The sequence below is a fragment of the Xenia sp. Carnegie-2017 genome, unplaced genomic scaffold (genome assembly GCF_021976095.1).
Source record: "Xenia sp. Carnegie-2017 unplaced genomic scaffold, XeniaSp_v1 HiC_scaffold_14, whole genome shotgun sequence".
Taxonomy (NCBI): Eukaryota; Metazoa; Cnidaria; class Anthozoa; order Malacalcyonacea; family Xeniidae; genus Xenia; species Xenia sp. Carnegie-2017.
The window spans coordinates 1,025,697-1,052,006 of NW_025813447.1; the positions used below are offsets into that span (position 1 = coordinate 1,025,697).

The 26,310-nt window shown below is 37.5% G+C and overlaps 3 protein-coding genes across 3 annotated transcripts; 2 read left to right on the forward strand and 1 right to left on the reverse strand.

Annotated features, from left to right (window-relative positions):
- The first annotated feature begins 1,303 nt into the window (after nt 1-1,303).
- Nucleotides 1,304-19,930, forward strand: LOC124434139 (protocadherin Fat 4-like). The gene is made up of 32 exons (XM_046984020.1): nt 1,304-1,729; nt 3,291-3,428; nt 3,661-4,227; nt 4,855-4,983; nt 5,591-5,712; nt 6,021-6,178; nt 6,326-7,227; nt 7,506-7,826; nt 8,228-8,342; nt 8,422-8,596; nt 8,674-8,773; nt 9,199-9,504; nt 9,978-10,591; nt 10,766-10,773; nt 10,962-11,291; nt 11,393-11,615; nt 11,912-12,077; nt 12,320-12,766; nt 13,188-14,111; nt 14,168-14,186; nt 14,622-15,425; nt 15,511-15,773; nt 15,969-16,163; nt 16,651-16,884; nt 17,244-17,351; nt 17,490-17,701; nt 17,775-17,860; nt 17,931-18,051; nt 18,207-18,402; nt 18,727-18,999; nt 19,398-19,492; nt 19,628-19,930. The coding sequence occupies exons 1-32, from the start codon at nt 1,363-1,365 to the stop codon at nt 19,700-19,702; spliced, it is 8,793 nt and encodes a 2,930-aa protein (XP_046839976.1). The 5' UTR covers nt 1,304-1,362; the 3' UTR covers nt 19,703-19,930.
- LOC124435392 lies at nt 19,836-23,124 on the forward strand. The gene is made up of 7 exons (XM_046985328.1): nt 19,836-20,211; nt 20,445-20,694; nt 20,900-21,033; nt 21,098-21,118; nt 21,226-21,334; nt 21,942-22,197; nt 22,590-23,124. Exons 1-7 carry the CDS (start codon nt 20,097-20,099, stop codon nt 22,920-22,922), a joined length of 1,218 nt encoding a protein of 405 aa, XP_046841284.1. The 5' UTR covers nt 19,836-20,096; the 3' UTR covers nt 22,923-23,124.
- Nucleotides 23,002-26,196, reverse strand: LOC124434142 (lamina-associated polypeptide 2-like). Its single transcript, XM_046984022.1, has 5 exons — nt 25,870-26,196; nt 25,617-25,788; nt 25,380-25,424; nt 25,007-25,310; nt 23,002-23,673 (listed from the first exon to the last, which is right to left on the reverse strand). The coding sequence occupies exons 1-5, from the start codon at nt 26,086-26,088 to the stop codon at nt 23,394-23,396; spliced, it is 1,020 nt and encodes a 339-aa protein (XP_046839978.1). The 5' UTR covers nt 26,089-26,196; the 3' UTR covers nt 23,002-23,393.
- Between the last annotated feature and the right edge of the window lie 114 nt (nt 26,197-26,310).

The window sequence follows — 26,310 nt, forward strand, 5'->3', positions numbered from 1 at the left end:
GACTGACGTTTCGACAACCTTAACGGTAGTCATCTTCAGAGTCAAGAACTCTGAAGATGACTCTGAAGATGACTATCGCTAAGGTTGTCGAAACGTCAGTCAACAACAACAAAAACAGTCCTTCTCAGGACTATACTAACCTGGACGATCTACATCTACAAACATGTAAAGACTTATTCTTTATGTTCTGCTATAAAACTGACCGGGCATAAAATTGCTTATGATTTGAAGACGCCTTAGAAAGAAATTGAATGGATTTCTGGAGCGTTTTTAACAGAACTACCTTGAAAAACATTAAAATTCGCTAAAATGGTAAAATCCTACTAAGGAATTTTCGCGGAAGGAGTTTCAGAGTTTTATATTGTAATTGTCAGTTCATGCAAACCGAAAATTTCATTTTCGTATTTCTTCAAAGGTGATTACCGCTAAGGATATCGAAACGTCAGTGATCACTTAACACCACACTGCCTTTCTAGGGACTACATTATACACTGCACGATCAACATCGACAAATATGCAACAATACACTCGAGTTAAATTCACATTAGTACTTCCATGTCACCAACAAATTATTATACATGCGCGTCTCAGAAGGCTTGATATATATGTGTGTGTTAAAGTAATAAAGATTATCCCAAATTTTTTTTTACATTGAATGCGCAGTCGTGTGATTCGATTCCTGCCAAGAGGGCGGTAATGGTAACTGCATGTTTAATGTGAGTGATCAGTATTGGAAATTCTTCCACATCTCGCCCTCTGCACCAGTCGTGATCGAATAAGTTAATTGAAAACGTTTGGACGAAAGATTATCAAATTCTTCCGATTTTGTCGTTGAAATTGTACACCAAGCCACCTACCCTTTGCACTTTCAATGCGAAATTAGAACGTCATTTTGTAATCTTATTATCTCTCCTGAGTCACTCCCTTTAAGTCGGTTTATTGAAACTACCCCTTCCGCAAAAAAATGATCCATCAGCAAAAATTTAGGAGAGCCAGACTCTTACTTTGCATTGCTTCAATTGGCTTGACTTGTTGAATCGATGACAAAATTTGTATTTAGTATATTGTATCGAATGCTCTTTACAAATATTTCACAAATATGATACTCTTTGTTAGCTTCTCTGCCATGCTAGTGTTAAGGGGAAGACTTGGAGCATGATAAAATCGGTCAGTTTTATGACAAAATGTGCGATTGGTTTTGTTGCGTTGGTGTGCAATTGACAAGTCAACGCCTATATTGCTGTTGCTTCCGTACGTAGCACAACATGTGACAGAGTCAGAGAGCCTATATAAGGAGAGATGTTTCTTATAGTTGGTCACAAACCACACAGTGCAAATTAAGTGCAACACCAAAGCTACAGTATGAAGAAACTTCATATTTCGATCCTGTTTTCGTTCCTTACAGGACTAGTTATCTGTCAACAGAAACCATCTATTCTTCGTCGTAATCAAAGATATCCCAACGATGATGAAAGTAACATATGCAGTCGCATACGAGACGTCATTCCACGCAATTCGGGACGTTTTCGCAAAATCCTTATCCGAAATACAAAGAACGATGTCATTTTTGTTAATGAAGATTGCCGGCGAATGACCGCTCGTTGCAAAAGCAAATTGGATGCTGTCATATCTCTAGCTAAACGTGAATGGTCAGCGCTGAAAATTCGAGTATTAAAAGCTTGGACGGACCGGGTTGACATAAACGACCCAATATCACTGCACTATGAAGGTCAGCTGATTGTGCAATCATTTTGTTGTTTTTTTTTGAGCAAGCTCATGTTTTCATCAATTCAATCTTTTGTTAGCTAATCTCATTAACATATGGTATGTGTCAGTTATATGTGTTTCAACGCTCACTTTAGTGCGCGATGATCTGTTTTAAAGTGCCTATGACAAAAAATTTATGGAAGTGTTGAAGTTTTTGCGATATTACATGAATTTATTGTCAAAACTGCTTTTATGGTTTTTCTAAAATTGACGAGAATAAACGTTAATAACAAATTAACAATTACATTGATTCGAAAACGACCGACCGCAAATTAAATAATTTATACTTCTAAAAACTTCCAATAGTTAAAAAATTAAACATTGGTATATTTTTTGCATTGCACAGTACTTGATACTATTTTCAAGACAAATTCTTCAGTTTTTTACGCTGCTGCTTTGATTAGTCGTTGTGGATGTCTTATTTTTGACAGTGAACATAATATTGATGACAAGAAGAAACAAGAAAGCATGCTTCCGTGCTTTTCTTTTCGATTCTTTTTTATTAAAACCGCTACGAACACGCAAATGCCGTGCTTTTGCATGCATAGCGTCCCTTTTAAAAGGAGATTTTTGCATGAAATATTTGTGAATGAAATGCGATCGTTTCTGCACCTTATTTTTCATTGAATAACAAGCTAATCCTTTTCACATTGTCATTGTTGTTTTCAACATAGGAAGTGCGCCAACGCATTCATAAATAGAGAAAATCTTGAGTATGATATTTATTTTTTAATCCACACGGAATTTGACCTCCGCAAATTAAGAGGGTTGGCTTACGACATTTTCTCCGCTTAATGTACAAACGATGATGGATATTTGTGGATATTTGAGGATGATAATTTTCGGTTATCCAACAATGCACTCGACAATACATATCGTGTCTATTAACAAAAGCCCTTTTAATACGACATAAACTTGCCCGGGTTTATCCCAGGTTCATTTTTTGCATGCAAACACCACTAACCCAGGTTTGAACTAGCTTAAACGCAACCTACCGCTGTTTTGTTTTACTACACCACATGAATAACTGCGTACCTGAAAGATAAACCATTGCAAACACTTACTCTTCGGTCAAATGTCATTTAACATAAAAACCAAATATGATTCCTGGCTCTTTCATACCGCCTGCAGGCGTATTAACTGTGGCACGTACGTAAACAGTTGTGAAATATGACGGTAATTGACGTAAAAAAAAACAAGTCTCTTCATCTAGTTAATTTATTGTTTATTGATTGGGATGACCAATCATATTATAAAAAAACATTTACTCAAACACATAATGCGATAAAACACGTCTAATGAAACTGACCTGTCGTTTACACTTGAGATATTATATTATCATAAGTTTATTGTCAGCCAATCCTAGACAAGTTTCTGCTTTGTATTTACGCCAGTTCATACGTGCCATGACATATCCAACGCAATTGCTAAACCCCCCCTGCAATAAAATGACGTATAAACTCGCGTATTTTCTTATTATTTTTTTACATCTGTTTGGTCACATCTCATTGTCCATTTGACAGGTCGTTCCTTGCGTCTTCAAACATCAGACAGGGACCCTAACAAACTGAGACGACTGGCAGGCATTGCGCTCGAAGCAGGTTTTGATTGGGTGAAATACTCTAGTAACGGCTACATCCGAGCCTCTGTAATCCCTGATGGTATGTATTGAAATACAGTCAGTTTCAAGATTAAAACTGTAGAAATCTTCAGTAATGAAAGTAGAAAGTAGAAATTGTTTTATTACAAATGTTTATAAAGAAGAACACATGAGAAACAAGACTGTTTTCATGTCATAAATTTCACAAAAATACGACTGAAATTATTACACTCGCAACACGCGAACGGATGAAGAGAAAAATAACAAAACGTCTTGTCCTTTCTTTGTCATAGTCTGCCAGACATCTGTTGATCTCGTCTTTCTACTGGATGGATCAGGTAGCGTCAGACGGAAAAACTTTCTCAAAGTAAAAGATTTTGTGAAGAAAGTGTTGGATTTCTTTAATATTGGTGTAACGGGAACCCATGTTGCTGTCGTGAAGTACTCGACGAACATAAAAACAGAATTTCCTCTCAATCGTTATTACACTAAGTCCGATATGAAACGGGCTGTGGACAGAATATCCTATGAACGCGGCTTAACCTTCACAGGCGAAGCTTTGAACCATCTACGTCATCACATATTTACCAAGTCAGCAGGCATGCGTGCTGATGTTGGTATACCAAAAGTCCTGGTGCTTTTAACGGACGGTTACTCAAATGGTATTTCGGTTGGTCCTCCTGCTCAAAAGTTAAAGAATTTAGGCATAAGTATATTTAGTATAGGTGTTGGCCACCGTTTTAGCTTGTCTGAACTAAAGGAAATCTCATCTGATCCTGATTCCGACTACGTTTTTAAGAGAACTTTCGACAATCTCATAGCGAGTTGGGTGGATCAGCTCAGTTCAGTCTCTTGCAGTGGTACGTCGTTTTGTGTGTGGTGAAACTATGTATTAAAATATGGATCGTCGATACTTTTGATCTTCAGTAGCATAAATAAACTTACAGAAGTGTAAGGGAGGGGAGGGGGGGCTCTTTAAAAAGTCTGAGATGAACTATGCACATTTCTTTGATTTTGACTACTTTGAATTTTGCTACTCCCCTTCGCCAACCATCTTGTAACTCCCCCTATGCTCCCATTTTCTCCACGATGGCCTGAACAATGATTTCCTTCGTAAAAGATAAACTTCTGGTACAAACCAAGAGGAGGGGGGGGGGCATGACTAGTCGACTGCTCATGTTACCATCGAATTACGAAAACTCTCACCTGATCGCTAGAAACAAGGGAAATCACTGTTGTAGGACTTGGTACATTTGAAAGTTTTTACTAGAAAGCATGCGTCCAGACTCCCATGATTAGCCTCACGCCTCTGGCCGTTTGATAATCTGCCTCTTTCAACTCCAAGTCAAGGTCCAGCAAAGTCACTGCTAACTTTAAGCTTTCGCGAGTTCAAGTGAAGCTTTTGCTGACACTACAGACACATTTGATGTGTCAATAAGAAAAGCATATGTACATACTTACTTTATGAGACTTTTTTTATCTTTTAGAGGCATCATTGATCGACTCGTGCAAGAATTCAGAAACGTCTGTTGAAAGCGGTTCATTCAAATATTTTCGCACGCAGTTTCATTATGTAACAGGAAGCACAATAAGCGTCGAATTACGTGATGTTGTAGGTATGTACATAAAGAAACAATTGACATCAACTTCAAATTATTTCAACATATTTGTGATAAGATTTATTTTTCATGGAAAGATTCTTCATGAAACGATTTTAAAGGTTACAATGGGCAAAACTAGAGCTCTATTTTTTTTTTGCGGAGAGGAGGTGGGAGGAAGATAAATATTCATTTATTCAGATCTTGCCTTGGTTTCAAACGAAATCAGTCGTGCAGAGCTGTCCCACCCCCAACTAGGCTCCCAGTTTGTTGTTTGCACTTTTTCGTATGGAACTGTAGCCAGTGACGTAGCAAGCCCGCAAATTAGGTCGTGCTATGTAAATTTCAGATTATTATCATTATTCATTTCTTTAGAATTCTATCGTTTTTTTTACAGTGAGTTAACACAGAAAAATATACATAACACGACCAAACATAGGGGGCTGTCTACGCTACTGACTGTAACAGCGCTTGTGTACAGAATTATATGTTTCTAAAACAAAAAAGTCAATTTATTATTTACAACCATTCACCCAAGCAGAAATTTCCGTTAAGCTTAAAACGAACACATGTAAATCAGTTTTTGTGCTTTTCTATTGAACTTGTGCTGATTTTCCTCCTCCAGGTGTGAGTCATTTGTATGCTTCAAAATCAAGCAAGAATCCGGGACCTTTGGATCCTGCTAGCATAAAGAATGAAGACAAAAAATCGCCCAGAGCTGTTTCTGTCAGTGTGGACAGCTCAAAAGTAATTAGTTTTCATTTTTACCTGTATTTCATATTTTTCGCTTTGAATTTCATTCCATTACCTGTTTGAATAGTTATGCCATTACAAACCAGAAGACTTCATTTCAATATACTCTTTACATTGTTTACGAGTATTACTGTATTGTTTGTTAATTACATTGCATCTATAGTAACACGGAATTTTGCATTAGGGGAGTAAAAATTCTACTGCCCATCTTTCATTGAATTTATCTAGCGCTTACCAAAATAGTTCTTTATTTCTCTGATAGCGTGAATCGGACGTTCGTATTTTCATTTGCTCATTTTTAGACTGTGTTTGTTGCCGTGCAAGGTCAACGAAATAAAAATACATTTACGCTCTCGTTTTGGGACAATCTCTTCAAGGAAGTCACGTACAATGTAAAGATTGCGGAAAATGAGCCAGCAAAAATGATTTCTTCTCTTGGATTATCCACGTCGAGATACAAGTGAGGGATTACGAATTCGAATATCTTTGATTATTTTCATAATGATGTGCATTCGAGTTGATGAATGCTGCATGACATAGCTTTGTGAATGAGTTTTTGCGTTTTGCAAACAATAGCCAAAATGGTGTGATTTTAAATTTGATTTAGATTAAAGTTCAAAATATCAGATGGAAACACTGGAAATGCATTTAGAATCGACTCAAACGTGCCTAAATTGTACACAACAAAAGCTTTGGACAGAGAAAGCATTTCTATGTACTCTTTGATTGTTGTTGCTGAAAACGAGAGAAACAAATGTCATAAAAGTCGTACAAATATCATTGTTAATGTACTAGACAAAAACGACCATGCGCCAAAATTTACTCGTAGTTTATATACACTGTCAGTTTTGGAAAACACCGCTGTAAATACGGTGTTGACAACTGTCCAGGCAACCGACAAAGACTCGGGACAGAATGGTCAAATCACTTATACTATTACGTCACAAGATTCCCTGAATAAATTTCGTATCAATAAGCGAGGAGAAGTTGTTCTCAAAGGGCAGTTGGATTATGAGAGCACTCAAAGATATACGATACATCTCGAAGCACGAGATGGCAAAGGACTTAAGGATAGTTCTAGACTAGTGGTGACTGTTCTAAACGTCAACGAAGCACCAACTTTACGTTGCAACAATGTAAACTGTGAATATACAGTCAACGAAAACGTTCCCTTGGGTACCAAATTTGCTGCACAGATGCTGGGCTCAGACCCGGACTCAAGAACGTCATGTAAACTAAAATACAGTGTTCAATCTACCGTAAAGAACAAATTCAATATTCAATCAGATGGTGTACTAAAGACCAACGGTCCTCTAGACCGCGAGTTACAGCCGATCTATCGCTTTTATGTAACTGTAACGGATTGTGGAGGATTAACAGATAGTGTCCACGTGACAGTCACGTTGACGGATGTGAACGATAACGCTCCATATTTCTCCGGAAATTACTTGGTCAATATACTTGAAAGCGAACAACCCGGTAGCAACGTGTTGCAAGTCACAGCAAAAGGTAGGAAGGTCAAATATTTCCACAAGGGGGGAGGGGTGGGTTGGTAAGTTTCACGAACCCCTGTTAGGGTGGGCCCAAAAATAAAAAGTTAACAATTGGAATAAACTGAGCCGAAGGAAATGCTTGCCAAGGTATAATTACTTCTCATTAAAATGTGCGTGTAAGGCCATGATCAAACGACTTAATATGACAGTCAATTGTGAATTGCTTTCAATGCTATTGTAATGGCGATGTGTTTGACAACAATGACGTCATTAATGACGTCACGTGTTTCCTAGACGCGGATGAGGGAGCTAATGCAAGAATAATGTATAGTTTATCCGGTCCAGAATCCACAGCGTTTTTAATTAGCTCGAGCGATGGTAAAATAACAACAAGATCATCTTTGGATTTTGAAAAGAAGCAATCGTATCAGTTTCGAGTCATAGCATCGGATGGAGGACAAAATGTTCAACGAGGTACATCTAGGGTCACTGTGAACGTCGTTGATGTAAATGATAACGAACCGGTCTTTGGTGGACCGTATACTGTACATGTTTCTGAAGATGTTGCACGTGGCAAGAACGTGATCACTGTGAAGGCAACTGATAAAGATTCGGGTTTGTTGACTTTTTCATGTCTTCTTGTTGTGCATTCATTTGTGTTATGCATTAATGGACAATTGATCAGCCAATCAGAAAGTCAGTAATGTGTTGATCAGCCAATCAGAAAGTCAGTAATGTGTTGATCAGCCAATCAGAAAGTCAGTAATGTGTTGATCAGCCAATCAGATAGTCAGTAATGTGTTGATTAGCCAGTTAGAAAGTCAGTAATGTGTTGATCAGCCAATCAGAAAGTCAGTAATGTGTTGATCAGCCAATCAGAAAGTCAGTAATGTGTTGATTAGCCAATCAGAAAGTCAGTAATGTGTTGATTAGCCAGTTAGAAAGTCATTACTAATCTATTAGCCAACCGAATGCTCTTACGGTAAAATACAGCGGTTTTATTGCTGTAATTTCAGGGAAACGTGGTAAAGTTCATTATTCCATTATTGATGGAAATAAGGACAGCGCATTTGCCATCGACTCCATTTCTGGTTCAATAAGCGTCAGTTCCGTCCTTGACAGGGAAACCAAGTAATTTTGTTTTCGTTTTTCTGAAGCTTTCCATTTGGGCGGCTGCAATAAGTTAACCATCAATCCTCATACATTATAGAGCATTGTATAAACTCGTTATTCAAGCATCAGATCAAGGCTCGCCATCTCTCAATTCTCGAGTGAATGTCGTCATAACAATCGATGACGTCAATGATAACAGACCCGTGTTTCAGGGTGAACCTTTTAAGCGATCTGTACCAGAAAATTATTCTCTGACAAACGTTCTTCTACAGGTACGAGTCTCGACTGTCTCGTAAGGTCTTTTTGTACTTTGAACGTTTTAATTGTACGTGGTGAAATTTCTTGTCAGGTTATTGCAGTGGATGCTGACGCTGGATACAATGGGACAGTTGTGTATAGTATTAAGTCTTCAACGGCAGCGAATACTTTTAGTATTGATGGAAATAACGGTGAGACTTTTGCATCTCCTATTCAGGGTACTTTTGGTTCGAAACTACGATTCGTAACCCTTCACTTCCTTTCACAATATCAAAGCATTGAAAGATACAAATAGTTTTAGTGTTTTTAAATGTTGAGCTTAGCTTGTTTTAACTGTTTTGCATTTTAGGCATTTTTTGCTTTAGAATTTTTCAACGAGTTCATTTTCGAAAATCATATGTTGTATGGAAACTTGTCCTCGATAAACGTTCATTGTCATTCTTATCTTGAAACTAGATTGCAGTAGTTTTTCTTATTGTCGGTCATTAAAGCTTTATATCTTAGCTATAAATCCTGCATCCATTCCGCGTTGTGGCGGTCTATTTCTAGATTTTTTGCACAGGCTACATTTCAATAACTTTAATAATTATCTATATTTTCTGATGGGATTTTCAAGGCGAGATAAAGCTGAAGAAATCCCTTGACTACGAAGTAACAAAAGATTACAGCTTTACCGTCACTGTAACAGATGGTGGAGGACGAAAAACGGAAACAAACATTCAAATAACCGTCGAAGATGTAAATGATAACAAACCAATATTTCAAAATGCTCCTTACAATGCTAGTGTCTTAGAAAACGCAAATATAGGTCACGTAATTGGTACCGTCATTGCCACAGACCTAGATACAGGACCGCGCGGTCGTGTGTCTTATTCAATTGCAAGTGGAAATACTGGTAACGCATTCCGAATCAGTGCAGTTGGTAAGTGCATGTATATTGTTGCTTGGTTTGTGTCTGTCACAGTCTCATGTACTCTGTAGAAAAGGACTAGACATACCTCTGAAAGGTGTCAAAGAAACTCAGTTTATTCTTTTTCATTACTTTTCACCTTGGTGTGACGAACGTGTCGTGGAAGTGTTGCAAATGTCGTGGAGATCCATTCGATTCTATCGTCTATCACGACATTCACGACACTCTGTCACTACACAATAACGACTATACGGAAACCACGCTAAAGTTTCTCCCTACCTGATCCTTAATCCGATCTCTAACCAATACGTCAATCCCACCTAATACTATAAGATTAAAAATAAAGCTTCGGGTTAGAGATAAATTTCATGTATTTGTAGCACATGAAATTATCATCTTAAAGCAAGGCAACTGGGAGCATCATGCATTGCGCGCATCAACTGCCAGACTTTATAATGTACATGGCATATTTTCAATACCTCTAGGAAATGTGGTGGTCGCTTCAAATCTAGACTATGAAACAAAAAGTATTTATGTGATCACAATAAAAGCTCAAGACGACGGTAAAGATCCTAAGTCAAGTACGACACAATTCAAGATAGACGTTACTGATATCAACGATAACGCACCAAGATTTCAACAAAATCTTTTTTCGTTTAAAATCGCCGAAAACAACATTGTAAATACCGTAGTTGGTACTATAGATGAAGCAAAGGATGCTGACTCCGGTAGTAATGGTGAGATTGACTACTTCATCGTAAGTGGAAACACCGATAGGACTTTTGTATTAAGAAATCGTGATCTTTTTGCTAACAAGAGTTTGGATCGAGAACAGAAAGACTTTTATTCGTTGATAATCGAAGCGAAAGATCGGGGTCAACCATCTCTATCAACAAGAGTTTCGGTCGAAGTTCTTATCCTAGATACAAACGACAATGCTCCAATATTTACTCGCGACAATTACAGTTGTGTTATCGATGAAAATGCCGCCGAAGGCTTGCGTGTTTGCGCTGTTCGAGCGACTGATGACGACATTGGAAACAATGGGACGATCGCGTATGAACTGGTAACAAGTTCAGATGAATTCGCATTATCGCAGGTTTGCATTTATTTCAAAGCGTTTTATTATTTTACCACATTAGATGTCTGTTCGGATCAAAATTACTAATAATAACTCAGGTATTTTTACACTTCAAAATACGTAAGTTATTTTAGATTGGCTTGAGTTTATATTTTTTAGACATTTGTAATAAATTGCGTTAACGTATTTCAGGGAATTTGGTTTGAAAATTGACTGCTTCTTTAGTTCATGCATGCTCTGCTCAAGATGGATCAGCTATTGGATCAACAAGATGCCTTTCTCGAAAAATAGTATCAAATGTAGATTTCGGTTATAAAACTAATGTATGCTTAGCTTTATCATCTCCGCCGTTGATTGAAACATCACATTTTCCTTCTTCATTTTCCAGGAAAGCGGGGAAATCAAAAGTGAAATTTCATTTGACCGAGAGAGAAACCTCATACATGTTGCAAGTGCATGCTAAAGATCTTGGCAATCCCCAAATGTCCTCAACTGCCATGGTGACCATTAAAATTACAGATGTGAACGACAACGCGCCGAAATTTGACAAAGACTACATGTTTGCGGTATCAGAAGATGCGTCAAGGAACGAGAAAGTTGGTAAAATCAACGCGAGTGATGTAGACGAGGGACAAAGTGGTTCAGTTGCGTACACTATTATTCAAGGAAATATCAATTCTTCGTACGTACACGAGCAAGATCTCCTTGGTCGCTTCACGTAGAGTTGTTATGTTTATGTTGTGTTCATGAACTGCAGTTATACTTTAACAAGCTATTTTTTTCTTATCTTTATTACATCGTATAGCTTTGCGATTGATAAAATACAGGAGAACTAACTGTGCAGTCGTCATTAGATCGTGAAATGTTGAGCAGTTTCAAGCTTACCGTTTCTGCATCAGATCAAGGAAATCCAACTCTTTCTTCGAGAAAAGTTATTCCTGTGAAGATCTTGGACGTCAACGATAATTCTCCCAAGTTTACACTTACTACGTATGTGGGAAGTATTGCAGAGGACGCTGCCAACCAATCACGTGTTGTCCAGGTATTTTATAGAAAAATAACCATAGACATCATCCAGACACGTAGCCACAACGATAACTTGGGGGGGGGCATATTTATATATTCATTTTATATTCCGTAAAAAACAATGGATTTCAAAAGAAACCAATACGGCATGTCATGCATGTATGAATATGCCCCTCCCCAATTATTGTTGAGGCTACGTGCCTGACATTATCCTTTTGGTTACCGATCTTCAAAGTCTACATAATACTCCAGTCTTTGTCTGTTGGTGTTATTAAGACATGAATTCATAAATTTTCATTTAATTTTCTTTAGGTGAAAGCAAATGATGCAGACGATGGCATGAACGGTCAAATCAAATACGCTATATCTTCTGGGATAAAAAAGGAACATTTTGCCATCGATAGTGACTCTGGTTTGATAACATCTGCAAGTAAATTGGATTATGAAACGAAAAAATCATACAACCTTACTGTCACAGGTAATGATCAGATCAAAGCAAGACTAGAACACCTGGAACTACCAGCGATATCAAAGCAGAAAAAAGTCAAAATTATTATTTTGTCAAAAAATAGCCCACAACGTTTAATTATAACTACACGAATGCAACTGTAATAATTTACAATCAAACAAATTTCTTTGTTAAGTCTAAAAAATTTCTCTTCCTCTGCGATTATCCAATATTCAAAAAATTAACATTTACATTTTTTCTTTTGTCTATAGCAACAGACCAAGGAACTCCATCAAGATTTACGACATGTTTTGTCAATATTGAAGTCATAAACACCAATGACAACGCACCAACCTTCGTCCCAGGCTCTCCAGTGGCATACGTCAACGAAGGTGTTTCCATCGGAACTGAAGTGGTAAAGTTCAACGCGACTGACAAAGATGGCAATCGCCTAGCATTTTCTATCACACTAGGCAACATCGCGGGCGCATTTTTAATCAATAACGATACGGGACTTCTTACAACACATTTAAAATTAGACAGAGAGAAGATTGACCGTTACAACCTAACGGTTACCGTTACCGAATCTTCTTCTGTACAAGGCTCGGCCCAGTCAAGCTCTCAAAATCTCAGCGTTATCATTACTGATACAAATGATAATCCTCCCGTGTTTCAACCTTCACATTATTCAAGAAATATCACAGAGAATTCACCAAAAGGTACGTTTCTTAAATGACGTAAAGTATAATTGAGCTTCTCCAGGTGTATATGGAGATTGCCTGGTAGGTTTTTGAAAGCGGTCGGATGCTGAATTTAATTTGATATTTTCCACAAATCAAAAGCATTCAAACGAGTTTTAGAAATCCTTTTTTGCTTAAATTCAATTTAAATAAGATTGGGATACTGAAAACTTAGTCTATACTCCCAAGAAATTCAACAGTCATAGCATCCAAAGTCGTTCAGCGGCTTCTCATGAAACACACAACCTTTATGATCGATAACTCTTTAATATAACCTATACTCGCCTTAAAGGAGAGCATTAAAATCTGTAATATACACAACCACCGATGTTAATGTCAAATTTATCATGCAATAATTAAAGATTAAGGATTAAACATTAAAGATTTGATTTGTTTGTAGGAGTCTTATTAACCGTTAAAGCAACAGACAAAGATCTTGGAGATAACGCTAAAATCATATTCACTTTGGACTCCATCTCACAACAGTGGTTCAGCGTCGATTCTAGCACAGGAAAAATTTCAAGTATTGTTTCCTTAGATCACGAAGATCGAGCAACTCACGCGGTCACAGTGACCGCAAGGGATTCCGGTACACCCGCTTTGCAGGCTACAACGTTGGTAAAAGTGACGGTTAATGACATGAATGATAATCGTCCGCGATTTGCAAAAGACTACTCCACGGCACTCTTAGAAAACACAGCTATCAACAGCACCGTTTTACATGTCCACGCTTTTGATCCCGACTCCGGTATAAATGGGAAGATTTTTTATAAGATTGCATCTGGTAATGATTTGGGATACTTTAAAATTGATAAAAGTAGCGGGATCATTGCGGTTGCCAAGTTACCTGATAGAGAACAATATTCTATGTTTACACTAAACGTCAGCGCAGGTAATCAACCCAAATATGCTCTCTCTACACCACCTTCAAGATCAAATTGCATGGTGAGCATTGTAATATTAGATGCAAACGATAATGTGCCCACTATCACAAACAACGTTTCTGACGCTCAAATCGAGGAAAACTCCGAAAAAGAGAAGTTTGTACTTCGTGTTGTTGGTAATGATAATGATATCGGTGTCAATGGAGAGATCCGATACGATATTGTCGCCGGAAATATTAAAAATGCGTTTAAAATTGATCGTTATACTGGCGTCATTACCACGCGTTTTTCACTAGATCGTGAGATCATCGCTAGGTACGTTTTGTCTGTGAGAGTAATGGATAAAGGTAACCCAAGACTTTCGTCTACTAAAGACTTCGTTGTGAACGTCTCGGATGTGGATGATAATGCTCCGGTGTTTAAAGAGGATGTTTACTATGGTATGTTATATTGATGTGAATGATTTGAACCTGGGAGTATCGTTACATGTTTGTAGATAAAGCTTGTCGAGACTAGTGGAGTCCTGCGAATGACTGTTGGTGTTGTTGGTGACTTGACTCTGAAGAAAACTACCGCTGAGAAGTTGAAACATCAGTCAACACCAACAGTCCCTTTCAAGACACCACTAATCTGAACGATCTAAATTTACCAACATAATATGTTGTATGTTGTGATTTTTTTCCCACGTCAGCGACCTAATTTATGTTAAGGCAAGGCGTACACCCATTTGTCCAAGGTTAGGAAGAGTGAACACCCCTTTGCACCCTCCTGCACCCCATTTGTCCAAGGTTAAGAAGAGTGAACACCCTTTGCACCCTTCCTGCACTCCATTTGTCCAAGGTTAAGAAGAGTGAACATCCCTTCCTCTCCAAGGTTAAGAAGAGTGAACATCCTCTCCTCTTCTAAATGCATCCCTGGTTTTTCTGCTTTAACTCCACCTTATTCTATAGCATCAGTACTGAGTCTGCAAGTGTGAACACGTCAATACAGCATCTTCAAGCGACAGACAAGGATTATGGAATAAATTCCGAGATAAGCTATTCAATCGTGTCGGGAAATGAAAAGCGTCACTTAAGAATCGATCCAAAGTCTGGCGAGATATTCACGCAATCTCAATTGGATTACGAAACATTAAATACGTACAATCTAACCGTGGAGGCCCGGGATACAAAACACGTGACGAGTGTTAGCATCGTGGTTCGTGTCATAAATGTTAACGACAACAGACCAGTATTCAACCCAGCATCGTACTCAATAAACATTCCTGAAAATTATACCGTGGATAAAACAATATTTGGTGTTTCAGCAACGGACAAGGACTCATTTGGGGGTCTCACATACAGCTTAGATAATCATCACGACATATTTACAATAGATCCGTCAAACGGACACATTAGTGCAATATCCAAGCTTGACCGCGAGACTGTTGATTATTATAATATCACAATTCGAGCCACTGATGGTGGAACTCCATCGCTGACCGACACTGCTGTTGTAGAGCTTCGGATAACGGATGTCAACGATAACTCGCCGATTCTTAATGCAACTCAAAATAAAGTATATATTGCTGAGAATTCAGAGGTTGGATCTGTGTTGTTGATAATTACAGCGACTGATAAAGATATTGGTGTGAACGCTGAACTACGTTACAGTATCGAAAACGGTAATGAAGCGGGTAAATTTCAAATGGATGCATTGACTGGTGTCCTCAGCGTCAAAGGTGATATTGATAGAGAAAAAGTTGACCAGTTCAGGTATAAATATGTTCATTTATCAAAAAGTTTAGACTTGATAGAATTTCGTGTTGTGTTAATAAACCAATCGCATATGTTTGTGTAGTTTGAAAATAATGGTACGTGATCTTGGCACTCCTTCCCAGGCCTCCACTCCATTGATGATCTCCGTGAAAGTACTGGATGTCAACGATAACCGACCGTTATTTGTCAAGAACACATATGAGCAAAATATTACCGAAAATTTGTCTTCGGGAGTTTTCGTGCAGCAAGTTGAGGCAGTTGATGCCGATCTTGGATTGAATAGTCGTGTTACCTATGCAATAGTGAGTGGTGCGCAAGGATACTTTGCTATAAATAATGAATCTGGTAGGTCTATTTATTTTATTACAGTTTCTTATTCGGAGAGATTAGATTTTTCTGGGTTTTTTCTAAATGTGTTCAGAATTTTAGTTAAGAACCATAAGTACAGTATAAGCTTTTTCCTGTAGGTTTGAATGGAATATTTAACTTGAACCCTTTTGAATAAAATCACGGTCTCATCAATAAAGTTTATTCATTCAGGCATCATTGAGACCAGCGGTCCATTGGATCGTGAACATATTGCCAAGTTCGTTATCGTGATTGAAGCTAAAGATTGCGGAAATCCTAGCCTTAATTCTACTATATCATTGCTGGTGAACGTGTTAGACGCCAATGATAACTCCCCGCAACTTGAAACCATTGTGGCGAATGTAACCGAAGAGAAACCGAAAGGGAGTTCGTCGTCCGAGTGTCAGCGACTGATTTGGACCTCGGAAAGAGCGGGAAAATCGAATACAGTTTAAGCATCCAAGCAAACCAATATTTGAGCATCGATAATGAAACTGGAGTGGTTAGGACTAAAGTTAAATTTGACTACGAACAACAAAAGAATCATACTTTCAAAATCATTGCAACCGATAAAGGTTTGTTATCAACGGTTTTAACAACGTGTCAATAGTTGGATTTGTGGCTTGTGAACAATAGAATAGGTGGGATTTCATCGGGGTGGATTTGTTAACAATGAGATGGGCGATGGTTCGTGGGGTGTACTAGGACGGCTAATGTAGTCATTAATTTTATGTTGATTGTTCTCCTGTCCCTTTTATAAAAGTATTTAAAAAAACCTTACAATGAAATCCAACTTTTGTTAATATTGAAGTTTGAGAAATTTTTAGGCAAGTTGACAAGTCAAAGGTTGAAACATGTTTTCTTACTCTACCAGGCAAACCTCCATTATCAACTATGGCAGATTTTATTATCAAAGTGATCGATATCGATGACAATTGTCCTGTATTTAACCCTAAAGAATATAATGTCACCATTCCGGAGAACCTACCAGACCGTACTTACATTCTGCAAGTGTTTGCTACAGACCTCGACACAGTGGGAAGAAGATTGAAGTACACAATCCGTAGTGGAAACATTCAAACGACGTTCAGAATGAATGCAAGTGATGGTTAGTGTCTTATAATGAAAGATTTTTCCTTACAATATATGTTGTCATTGATTTCACTGTTGCCGTTTGAAATGTTGCGTGCCATATTTTTTGAGCAAATCTAGGTTTTATCAACGTTCTTGATGTAGCTTGTTTTCTTGTCAGTAAAGCTAGTATGTGTCTCTTGTTAGTCAAGTTATGTACCTCTTGTTAGTCAAGCTGTTTGCCTCTTGTTGGTCAAGCTGTGTGTTTCTTGTTAGTAAGTTATGTAACTGTTGTTAGTCAAGCTATTTGTTTCTTGTTAGTCAAGTTATGTAACTGTTGTTAATCATGTTATTTGCTTCATTTGATTTGCAAATCTGTTTCATCCTCTTTTACAGGTGTTCTTCAATCCAGTCACAATGTCGACCGCGAAATTGCCGCCGAGTACAATCTTGTCGTACAAGCTGGAAAAGATTTTTGTGGTGTTAAAGCCTCTGAGGATTTAGGTAAATTTTATTTTGTGAATCTACGAGCAACCTGTCCTTAGTACCTATTGTTTCATTGTGTTTTGTTCTGGCCGCTTGTGACTTGAAAAATGTTTAAGGAATGGTGTACTTCATGTAACATTGATGTTATCCATCTAGCCGAAAGCGACTATTTTGAATATTCAAAGTCCATCGCTAAAGTGAATATCATTCTCACTGATCTCAACGATAACGCTCCAATTTTCCATCAAAGTTTTTATCAATACGAATTGGAGGACGTCAGTGCTTCCACTTTGTTAAATGTGACAGCAAGTGATCCAGACGAAGGAATCAATGCTGACTTTGATTTTGGATATGGAGGTGTTACGAGGGTAAGCGAGGGATATGATGGTAAAGTAAAATTGATGTCGTTATAAAGAAAGCCTTTTCCTGTCTCTTTTATAGAATGGCTCAAGTCGAACATTAACTGTGACAGCAACTGATAAAGGAACTCCACCAATGACATCAAGTGCAGCAGTAAAAATCATCGGGTTAGTATGTTCGATTCACAGTTCAGGAATCAAGCATTAGATCAGTTTAAATGATAGTTTTTCGTTTCAGACGTGAGTGTGAGGCGATGCAATTTTCCGTGTCGCCGCGTGGCCTCGTTACTGCCAAAACATTGTGTTATTTTGATCAGATCGTGGTGCCCAAAAAAGCTATTGTCGGTGAATCAGCTGTTGTAAGTCTTTAGGATTGATAAATTCCCGATATTTGCCACAATAGGAACTTTGGCTGGAATTATTTATATATATTTAGTATAAAGGTCAATTTAAGACAGGAGAAAATAGGGTTTTAAGAGATGTTTAGGGGGTAAACGGGACTTTTTCTTCATAGTTCAATTGCACTGCGAAAGGTAACTCGGTTCCAGAGTATCGATGGTATAGGCAAGGTGTTCCTATTACTGATTGGTCAAAGAGTGGCGAATATAGGATAAAATTTTTGACGATAAATGACGACGGTGAATATTCGTGTGTTGCGTCAAGCGAAGCGGGTAATCTTATATCAACTTCGCAACGGTTTGTCGTACGAGGTAAAAATATATTTTTATCAAGTTTTGATTGCTTTGGCTTTGAGTTAAGGGAAAAGTCAAGGGTAGATTTAAGGATATCTTTTACATGTTTGTAAATGTAGATCATCGAGGTTGGTATAGTCCTGAGAAGGACTGTTTTTGTTGTTGTTGACTAGTGAAACAAATAACTTTTGTTGCTGTTGACTAGTCAACAACAACAAAAACAGTCCTTCTCAGGACTATACCAACCTGGACGATCTACATTTACAAACATGTAACGATACTCCCGGGTTCAAACCATTTACTTTATTAGTATATCTTTTGTTAACTAATGCTCATTTTCAGAGCCAGCAAGGATCGATGTTCATCCTATAGATGTTTGGGTGGAAGATGGTAAGCGGGCAAAGATGAGTTGCCATGCTGTAGGACATCCACCAATTTACTACAAATGGTACAAGAAGGGTAATCTCATCTTGAGTTCATCTGACGTCATTGCCGATAACGCTGATCTCATATTTGGTAAAGTCACCCCACAGGATGCGGATTCGTATCGTTGTGAAGTATCAAACCAAGATACAAAGCCTGAGATGTCAAAGCCCGCACGTATTTATGTATTCAGTAAGCATTGAGATCAGTTGATTTTCTTCAACTTGCCATCGTCTCCATGCTTCCTAAGAGTTGTTAATTTGAAACTAACTTTGTCTGAAAAAAGTTCTTCAAAAGCTCATTTTCACTCGTGTTTTTCAAGTATAAATACATGGGACGTGACTTTAAGTATATTTTCATGTCAATTACTCCTACATTGTATTTATTTGTTCAAGTTTTCCTGAAAATGCATGAATTCTTACAGATTTATAACTTCTGGAAGAATAAAATGTTAAACTACATATTTATAGGCAATAAGAACAAACTAGATCTACTGAGACATGTTAACTTCCTAAAATACGATTAAAAATGATCTTTCTCACATCTTCTTCTTTCAATTCTTTTTTTCATGACTATCGCTCGTTTTTTAGCGCCAGATACTGTCGTAGAAATGGATTTGACTGTCGACAAGCCTTATGGGAAAGGCAAAGATTCATGTCAATATTTCAATATGTCAACAGTAGAGGTATGTACATACAGCTAGCCTATCACGTTAAGAAAAACCAAATGTTGACGTATATATTTAAAGAATTTATCAGTTTGCAGTTGACTTTGTAACTGTCAAGTTCTCCTCCGTTGAATATATCATATTTGCTTTTAGGAAACAGTTGAAAAAATGATTGTAGGAAAATGGCTGTCGTTGAGTTTGATAGATCCCCACAGTTATGTAATCTAACGGTGTGCTCATCCGATCCTTGCTCGAACAACGGCCGATGTGAAGTACAGGGATCAACGTTTGTATGTCACTGTCCGCGCGAGTGGACAGGGAGACGGTGCGAGATTGATGTAGATGAATGTAGAATAGGTCAGTACCGAAGGTCTCTGTTTTCTTTTTTGTGTATTTCTTGTTTATTAAATTTTGTGCGGGTCTCACAGCCACGTGCACAAATAATGGACGGTGTGTCAACAGAGAAGGAAGTTTTTCGTGCGAATGTCCCGAAGGAACTAATGGAAAATTGTGTCAATTCAATGAAACAATTTGTGAACCTAACCCTTGTGGTGATAAAGATTGTTATCCTAAAGAAACAACAAAGAAATACGAGTGCCTAACAAATGCCAGTTTTGTATCAATGGAGTTCAAACTAAATCACGACAGAATACCGTTTGATGATTGGATGTTAAATGACGTTACCAAGGAGATAGAAAACGCCATCAATGATGCAGCAATTTCACAGAATGCAGACGGTAGAGTAAATAAGCCAAATTTGTTTTTGAGTATGTATTCGGATTTTCATAGTTTACTTGTTTTCTTAGATTAAATTTCATGAAACACTGTTACAACCTTTCCAGTTATTTTTTATTTAATGCATCCTAGCTACGAGAAACAAAATAGAAAAAGTGTCTAAGTTGATTTTATTTGGAAATCTATCGAAAATTCCTTTCTTGTTTCCATGTTTCCAATATTTAATTCTTTTCAGATGACCGAGTCATCAGACGTAGCGTCGCGTCGACTCGGGACTATAGTGATTGTTCTGTTCGTGTTGCAAAACATCAAGTATTTGGTGACAAACTCAGTCTTAAGATCGTCTTTGTGTGCGCGCGGGCTCCACGGCAATCGTACGTCTGTGACGCAATGTTTAAATCACGGCTAGTGACGTCATGCGTTGATGAGACTGGCCAGCGATGGCCACGACCGACGTCAAAACCAACAACTATAAATCCAGTAAGGTCAGTGGTATGACATTTTGTCAACTTGAATATGTTCTTTTTAACTCCCCAGCTAACCGTGAGACCACTTCATTATTGTTTATGGTGAATATTCAGAAGGGGAGGTTTTAGAGCGGTATTCATTTTGATTTAGGCCCTTTCTAAAATTAAAGCTCTCTTTTTAAGATATTGCACTTCTGCATTGAAAGGATCTTTCTTTATTTAGAATCAATTTTGCATTTGTTGTGCGTAATGTCGACGACGGATACGTGAGTGCTTCTGCAATAGTTGAAAATTGGCAAGTTGATCGTATCGAAGACGAGTTGAACAAATACAGTATGAATGACGTCACTGTACGAGGTGAGAAATGACGTAATGTTTCCTCGTCGACTTTTTCCTGATCTTTTATTCTTTATCGTTTCAGCGCGTGTTGATCTGGTTCATGGTAAGATAAGTTTTCATTTACTGCTGTATGCTATATGGATAGGCTCTTAAATCGCACCAGTTACTTGAAGAATGCTTTTGAAATCATTGTATATTTTTTGTTTTCAGGTAGGCGAAAAGATAGCTTATCTCCAAGTGCAATAACTGGTGTGTCTTTAGCTGTAGTGGCCATCATCACTGTGAGCGTTGTTGCAGTATTTCTAATTGTTCGTTCCAGGTATGAAATATGCACTATCCATTATGGTTTTAGTAAGTTCTATAACTTATGGTCCTTCTCGAAGAAACTTAATGTTACATGTTTGTAAATGTAGATCGTCCAGGTTGGTATAGTCCTGAGAAGGACTGTTTTTGTTGTTGTTGACTGACGTTTCGACAATCTTAGCGGTAGTCAACTTCAGAGTCATCTTCAGAGTTCTTGACTCCGAAGATGACTACCGCTAAGGTTGTCGAAACGTCAGTCAACAACAACAAAAACAGTCCTTCTCAGGACTATACCAACCTGGACGATCTACATTTACAAACATGTAACGATACTCCCGGGTTCAAACTATTTACTTTAAACTTAATGTACTGCAATGTTCTATAATATACCACAATAAGAATTGAATCCCGAAGATAAAGTCAATTGTATCTCAAATAATGAGTTCAAAATTGATAGTTTTTTGTGGTTTGTTTCTAAGTCGTCAATGATATTACTACCAGAGTTATATTAACTCAAGATTATCTTTATTTTACGACAACACAAAAACGCATGTAGAAGCTTGGAAAGTCTAAATATTTTCAACACAAACACGTGAACCTTCCATTTACATTATTTTAAACAGAAAGTTCACTCAAAAGCAATTCAGAATGGCCAGAAGAGCGTTTTTGTCTCGCAGTCAAAGTGCAGACGTCATTATATCGCGCGAAATCAACTTGAGAGAGCTGGAAAACGCCGAAACAAGAGAAATGAGGAATAAGAGTATCTCTGAAATGTTTGAAACAAATGACGTGAGCACAATGAGTCCAAAGGATGGATTATTTATGATCAGAAATGAAGGGCTGGTATCAAAAAGACATCACCAATCTTCCATAACCAAGGTAAGTTGTACTCATGTTGAGTTCTCAACCGAAGCAAATGGCCCGCATTCTATAAAATACAAGTTGTTAAGTCGTAGAACTAAATGCAAACCTATTTAATACGGACAATTTGTGAAGTCACAAATTCACAATGGACACCACTTGTAAGCGTAGATTAGTTGCTTCCCCGATGGTGTTTGCTTCGAGGTCAATGTTTTTTCTCTATTCATTTTATTCGGCTTCCTGATTGTGACACATTTGTCACACGGCGTATTAGAGGGTTTAATACAGGTTTGACTGTATTAAAATGTTGAACATTCGTTAGCTGCAATGTGAAGAAGAAAAGCTACATACGTACAGCAATCTTCATTGTTTAAGGCCTTTGTCAACTTCATATTTTTCCACTTCTTTAGCTCGATTCATTCGACTGGTTCCATGGCAACATATCTCGTGCAAAGGCAGAGGATCTCCTGGAGGCTTCAGATACTGAAGGAATTTTCTTAGTGCGCGCAGGATTCGATGATAGTGAGCTCTATATAAGTGTGTACATGCCAGATGCCGAACCGAAGTTTCGACACATTACCGTGAAACAACAAGAAGACAGTTTCGTTATGGTGTGCAACTCTGATACAAGAAACTTTACGACATTTCAGGAGCTTATCAAGCATCTACGCGAAAACCCGACAAAAATGGACGGGTTCGATGATTTCATTACGTTAAAGGATCATATTGATAAACTTTTGTAAAATAAAGTCGCTGTAAGATGCCCATAAGAAACAGACCAATCTCCAAATCTTTTATGAACTAAATTATCACACATCACAGTTAAAATGTCTTCGCATTTTATACGAGCAACTATGAAATTGTAATTGTAAGTCACATGATTGACTTAATTCAATACTTAACTAACACTTGTTATAATTGTACAGAAAAAAGAACTCGACTATATTAGTGTAGCAGTTTTCCATTTTGGTGGATCTCGGACTTAAGATTATCCACTAACAAATTAGCCAATGACAATAATCTTTCCAGTTCAACGCGTACATTTACTTCAAAAAAAAACAAAACTACTTTTGCGAGTGTATTGCCGTAAAAAACTGTAGATAACCAGAGAGTATTTCTGGTCATCTAATTAAAAAATAAGGACATTATGACTGTCATGGGGGAAATGTCAAGATTGATTTGAAGGTTTAGGTGGTTCTTCTATTTCAACGTTATCAAAAAACTGGCGTTTTCTCCAAGTTATACACCAAGAACATCGCGATAGCAAGAACATAAAGAACGAGTACAATTACGAACAAAATCCATTGCCACGTTGTGGAGGTCTTTCGTTTAGATGCCGTTTCCCTGTCCTTCACTTTCGCACCTGTTTTAGCAGAAACATTCTTTGGTGCAGGCTGTCCCTGTTTTCTCCCTCTTCTTGTGGGTGTTGAAATGGATTGGGGAGTGACACGTTCCCCTTTGGTAGGAGTGGCCAGTGTTTGGCTCTTGAACGGACTGAAGTGATATAGAAAAAATTATAAACAAGTTTGAATTCACTGCATTACCACGTTTGTTCAAAGTAACCTTAAGCAAAAGCATTTGGCAATCCACTTGTCAACTGCACGAGAGGAGGATCAATGCTCATTTGACTGGGGGCAGCGCAGACTTTCCTAAGGAGGAGAATTGTTTTCCTAGCTAAAGTTGCCAGGGCCTCAGGCTATTATAGATTTATAGGCTTATAGATGAATGAACCTTGCGTGATGAACGTGTTAATAGCTTTTTAAGAATTTCTTATAAAGTTGAGTAAGTTGTGTAGCTGTACAGTACTACCTTAAATAATCAACAAAATGAAACACAAAAACAACAGTTGCTTTAAAGGGAAAAAGGAAGTATGGCACATGAAAAAGATACGGGTTGCTTTGCATTCAGTCATTTATTTCATTCTTAATGTTTTAACGAAAACGCGCACGGAAGAAACTCAATTGCAAATGGTGGTAGTATAACATATGTAATTGCCTTTGAGATAGTAAGTTCCGCTTTTTGTTCAGTCTTACCACACCATTTTTGAATTTTTTGTTACAAAGGGGGAAATGTGCGATGTGAGACACATGAATTACAAGGAAATACAGAAGTTCCCTCAAGTGCAAAACTCTGTGAACTTTCAGATAGAAAAGTAATTAATAAATCAAAATTTAAACTGAAATAGACATATCAACCTATTATAAAAAGTAGTTTCGAACATTTATCATGCCGGCTTTAATTCAGAGAAATGGCTAAAGTGGGCCAAAGTTTTGTATCCTTAGTTGTTACAGTAACAGCAAATAATACTGTAACTTGAATGAAAGAAAGTAATGTATTATGAAGTACTTTATAATCTTCATACTATTCAAGCTAAATTTTTCCACCACAAACAACAAAATTGTGGTACAAGCTACACCAGGATCACCACAACATTAATAAGAAGGTTGTTTTCTTGTTATCTTATCTGGTTTCTTTGTAGCTTGGCATCAGGTAACTTTAGTTTGCTAATGCAGTAAAAATTTGTGAGGATATATTTAAGTCAGTGATGTAGACATGTTGCTATTGATAATTCTGGATTGCAGCTATGTTTAAATAAGCATGTTTGTCATTAAAATTAGATGTCTTGAATGTTGAATAAAATGTTCGCTATGATTATGTTTTAACAGCATAAAAGTACAAAATATACGTTTACTTTTACTATCAAAAATGCTGAAAAATTGCATCAACCTTGTTGCTGCAATCAAGGTTAGTCAATAACCTAAATTGGCTTTTGCCACGTACAAGTTTGGGCAACCTGACCACAACACTCTAAATAATAAATACATACCTTGAAGCTGTCAATGCATTTTGCAAATGTGATGGTAATCCTTCAGGCAATTGAAGTGATGTGTCATCATCTTCATTGTTAGTTGCAGTGGACCAACTCTCTTCTTCAAACTTATCCCCTTTCTTTGTACGAACCTTATTAGTTGTCTTGCGATCAAAGGTTGAGCTACGTTCAACATTGTGTGAAGAAGAAGCAGAGAAATCGCGGGTCATTTCCTTTTTCGAGGACTTATTTTGGAAATTTTTGGTAAAAGTTTCACCATAATTCTTTTCACCATTTTTTTCATCAGTAGGAAAAAAGAATTCTAGAAAAAACAAAATATTGCTTTGTTAATCAGTTTTACCACTCAATTTAATCAATGATCGAGTCTTACCATCTGGCGGTGTCTCATCTCCAACATTCTCATCAACATCGTCATCTGAAAACTCAGATCTCATGGTAAAATTTGTCATTTTTCCACTATTCTGTTTAATGCCACGAACCTGGCTATTGAATGAATATAACAATAGAATTTCTCGTTAACTTTCGTGGAATATGTTAGGCAAACCAATGTCTGAGAATTTGTTTAGCTGAGGATAATATATATTTTTTTCACCAAGACTATTCATACCAAGTTTTCGTTCGTAAAGTTGCCTTGTGCTTGGCATGATAGGGCCAACTGGTGACCCAAGGGTTCGTAATTCCACTCTGAGTTCTTCATCCGTCATTGACAATATATCAGAACTAACAACATCCTTAGGAGCTATCTGTCTAACGCTCCGACCTTCACGACGTACGATTTGCTAAAGCAAACGAAAAATTCTTTATTGTAAAAAATAATACACAAATGAACATTAAATACATTAATCCACAATTCATTGTACCCTATTTTGAGGCGATTCCCCAAAATCCATATCATCGTCTGAGCTAAACTCGCCATTAGCAGAGGTAAGTCCACCTTCAGGAGACAAATGCTCTCGATATAGTTGAACATAAATTTCTTTTTTGTGTTCGCCTCGTGGAAGTTGAATACCATTACTCTCCAGTTCCTTTTTCAAACGCTCTTTCGTCAGCAGGCTGGGGTTACTAAATTTCTTCGACATAATAGCAAAAATCTTTATTTGATTTTGTTACGACCAGTAATTACAACAAACGACTAAAAACGCTACCACTCTCGTGTAAACTTGTCACTGCGCATGCTCCAGTTACGCCATTGCGGTCCGCGTGTAGTGAATCATATCATCTAAACAAACATATCATTACTTCTTTGTTGGTGTCATGCAGAAGCGAAATACTAGACGTCTTTAGTTTTTTATACTACAAAC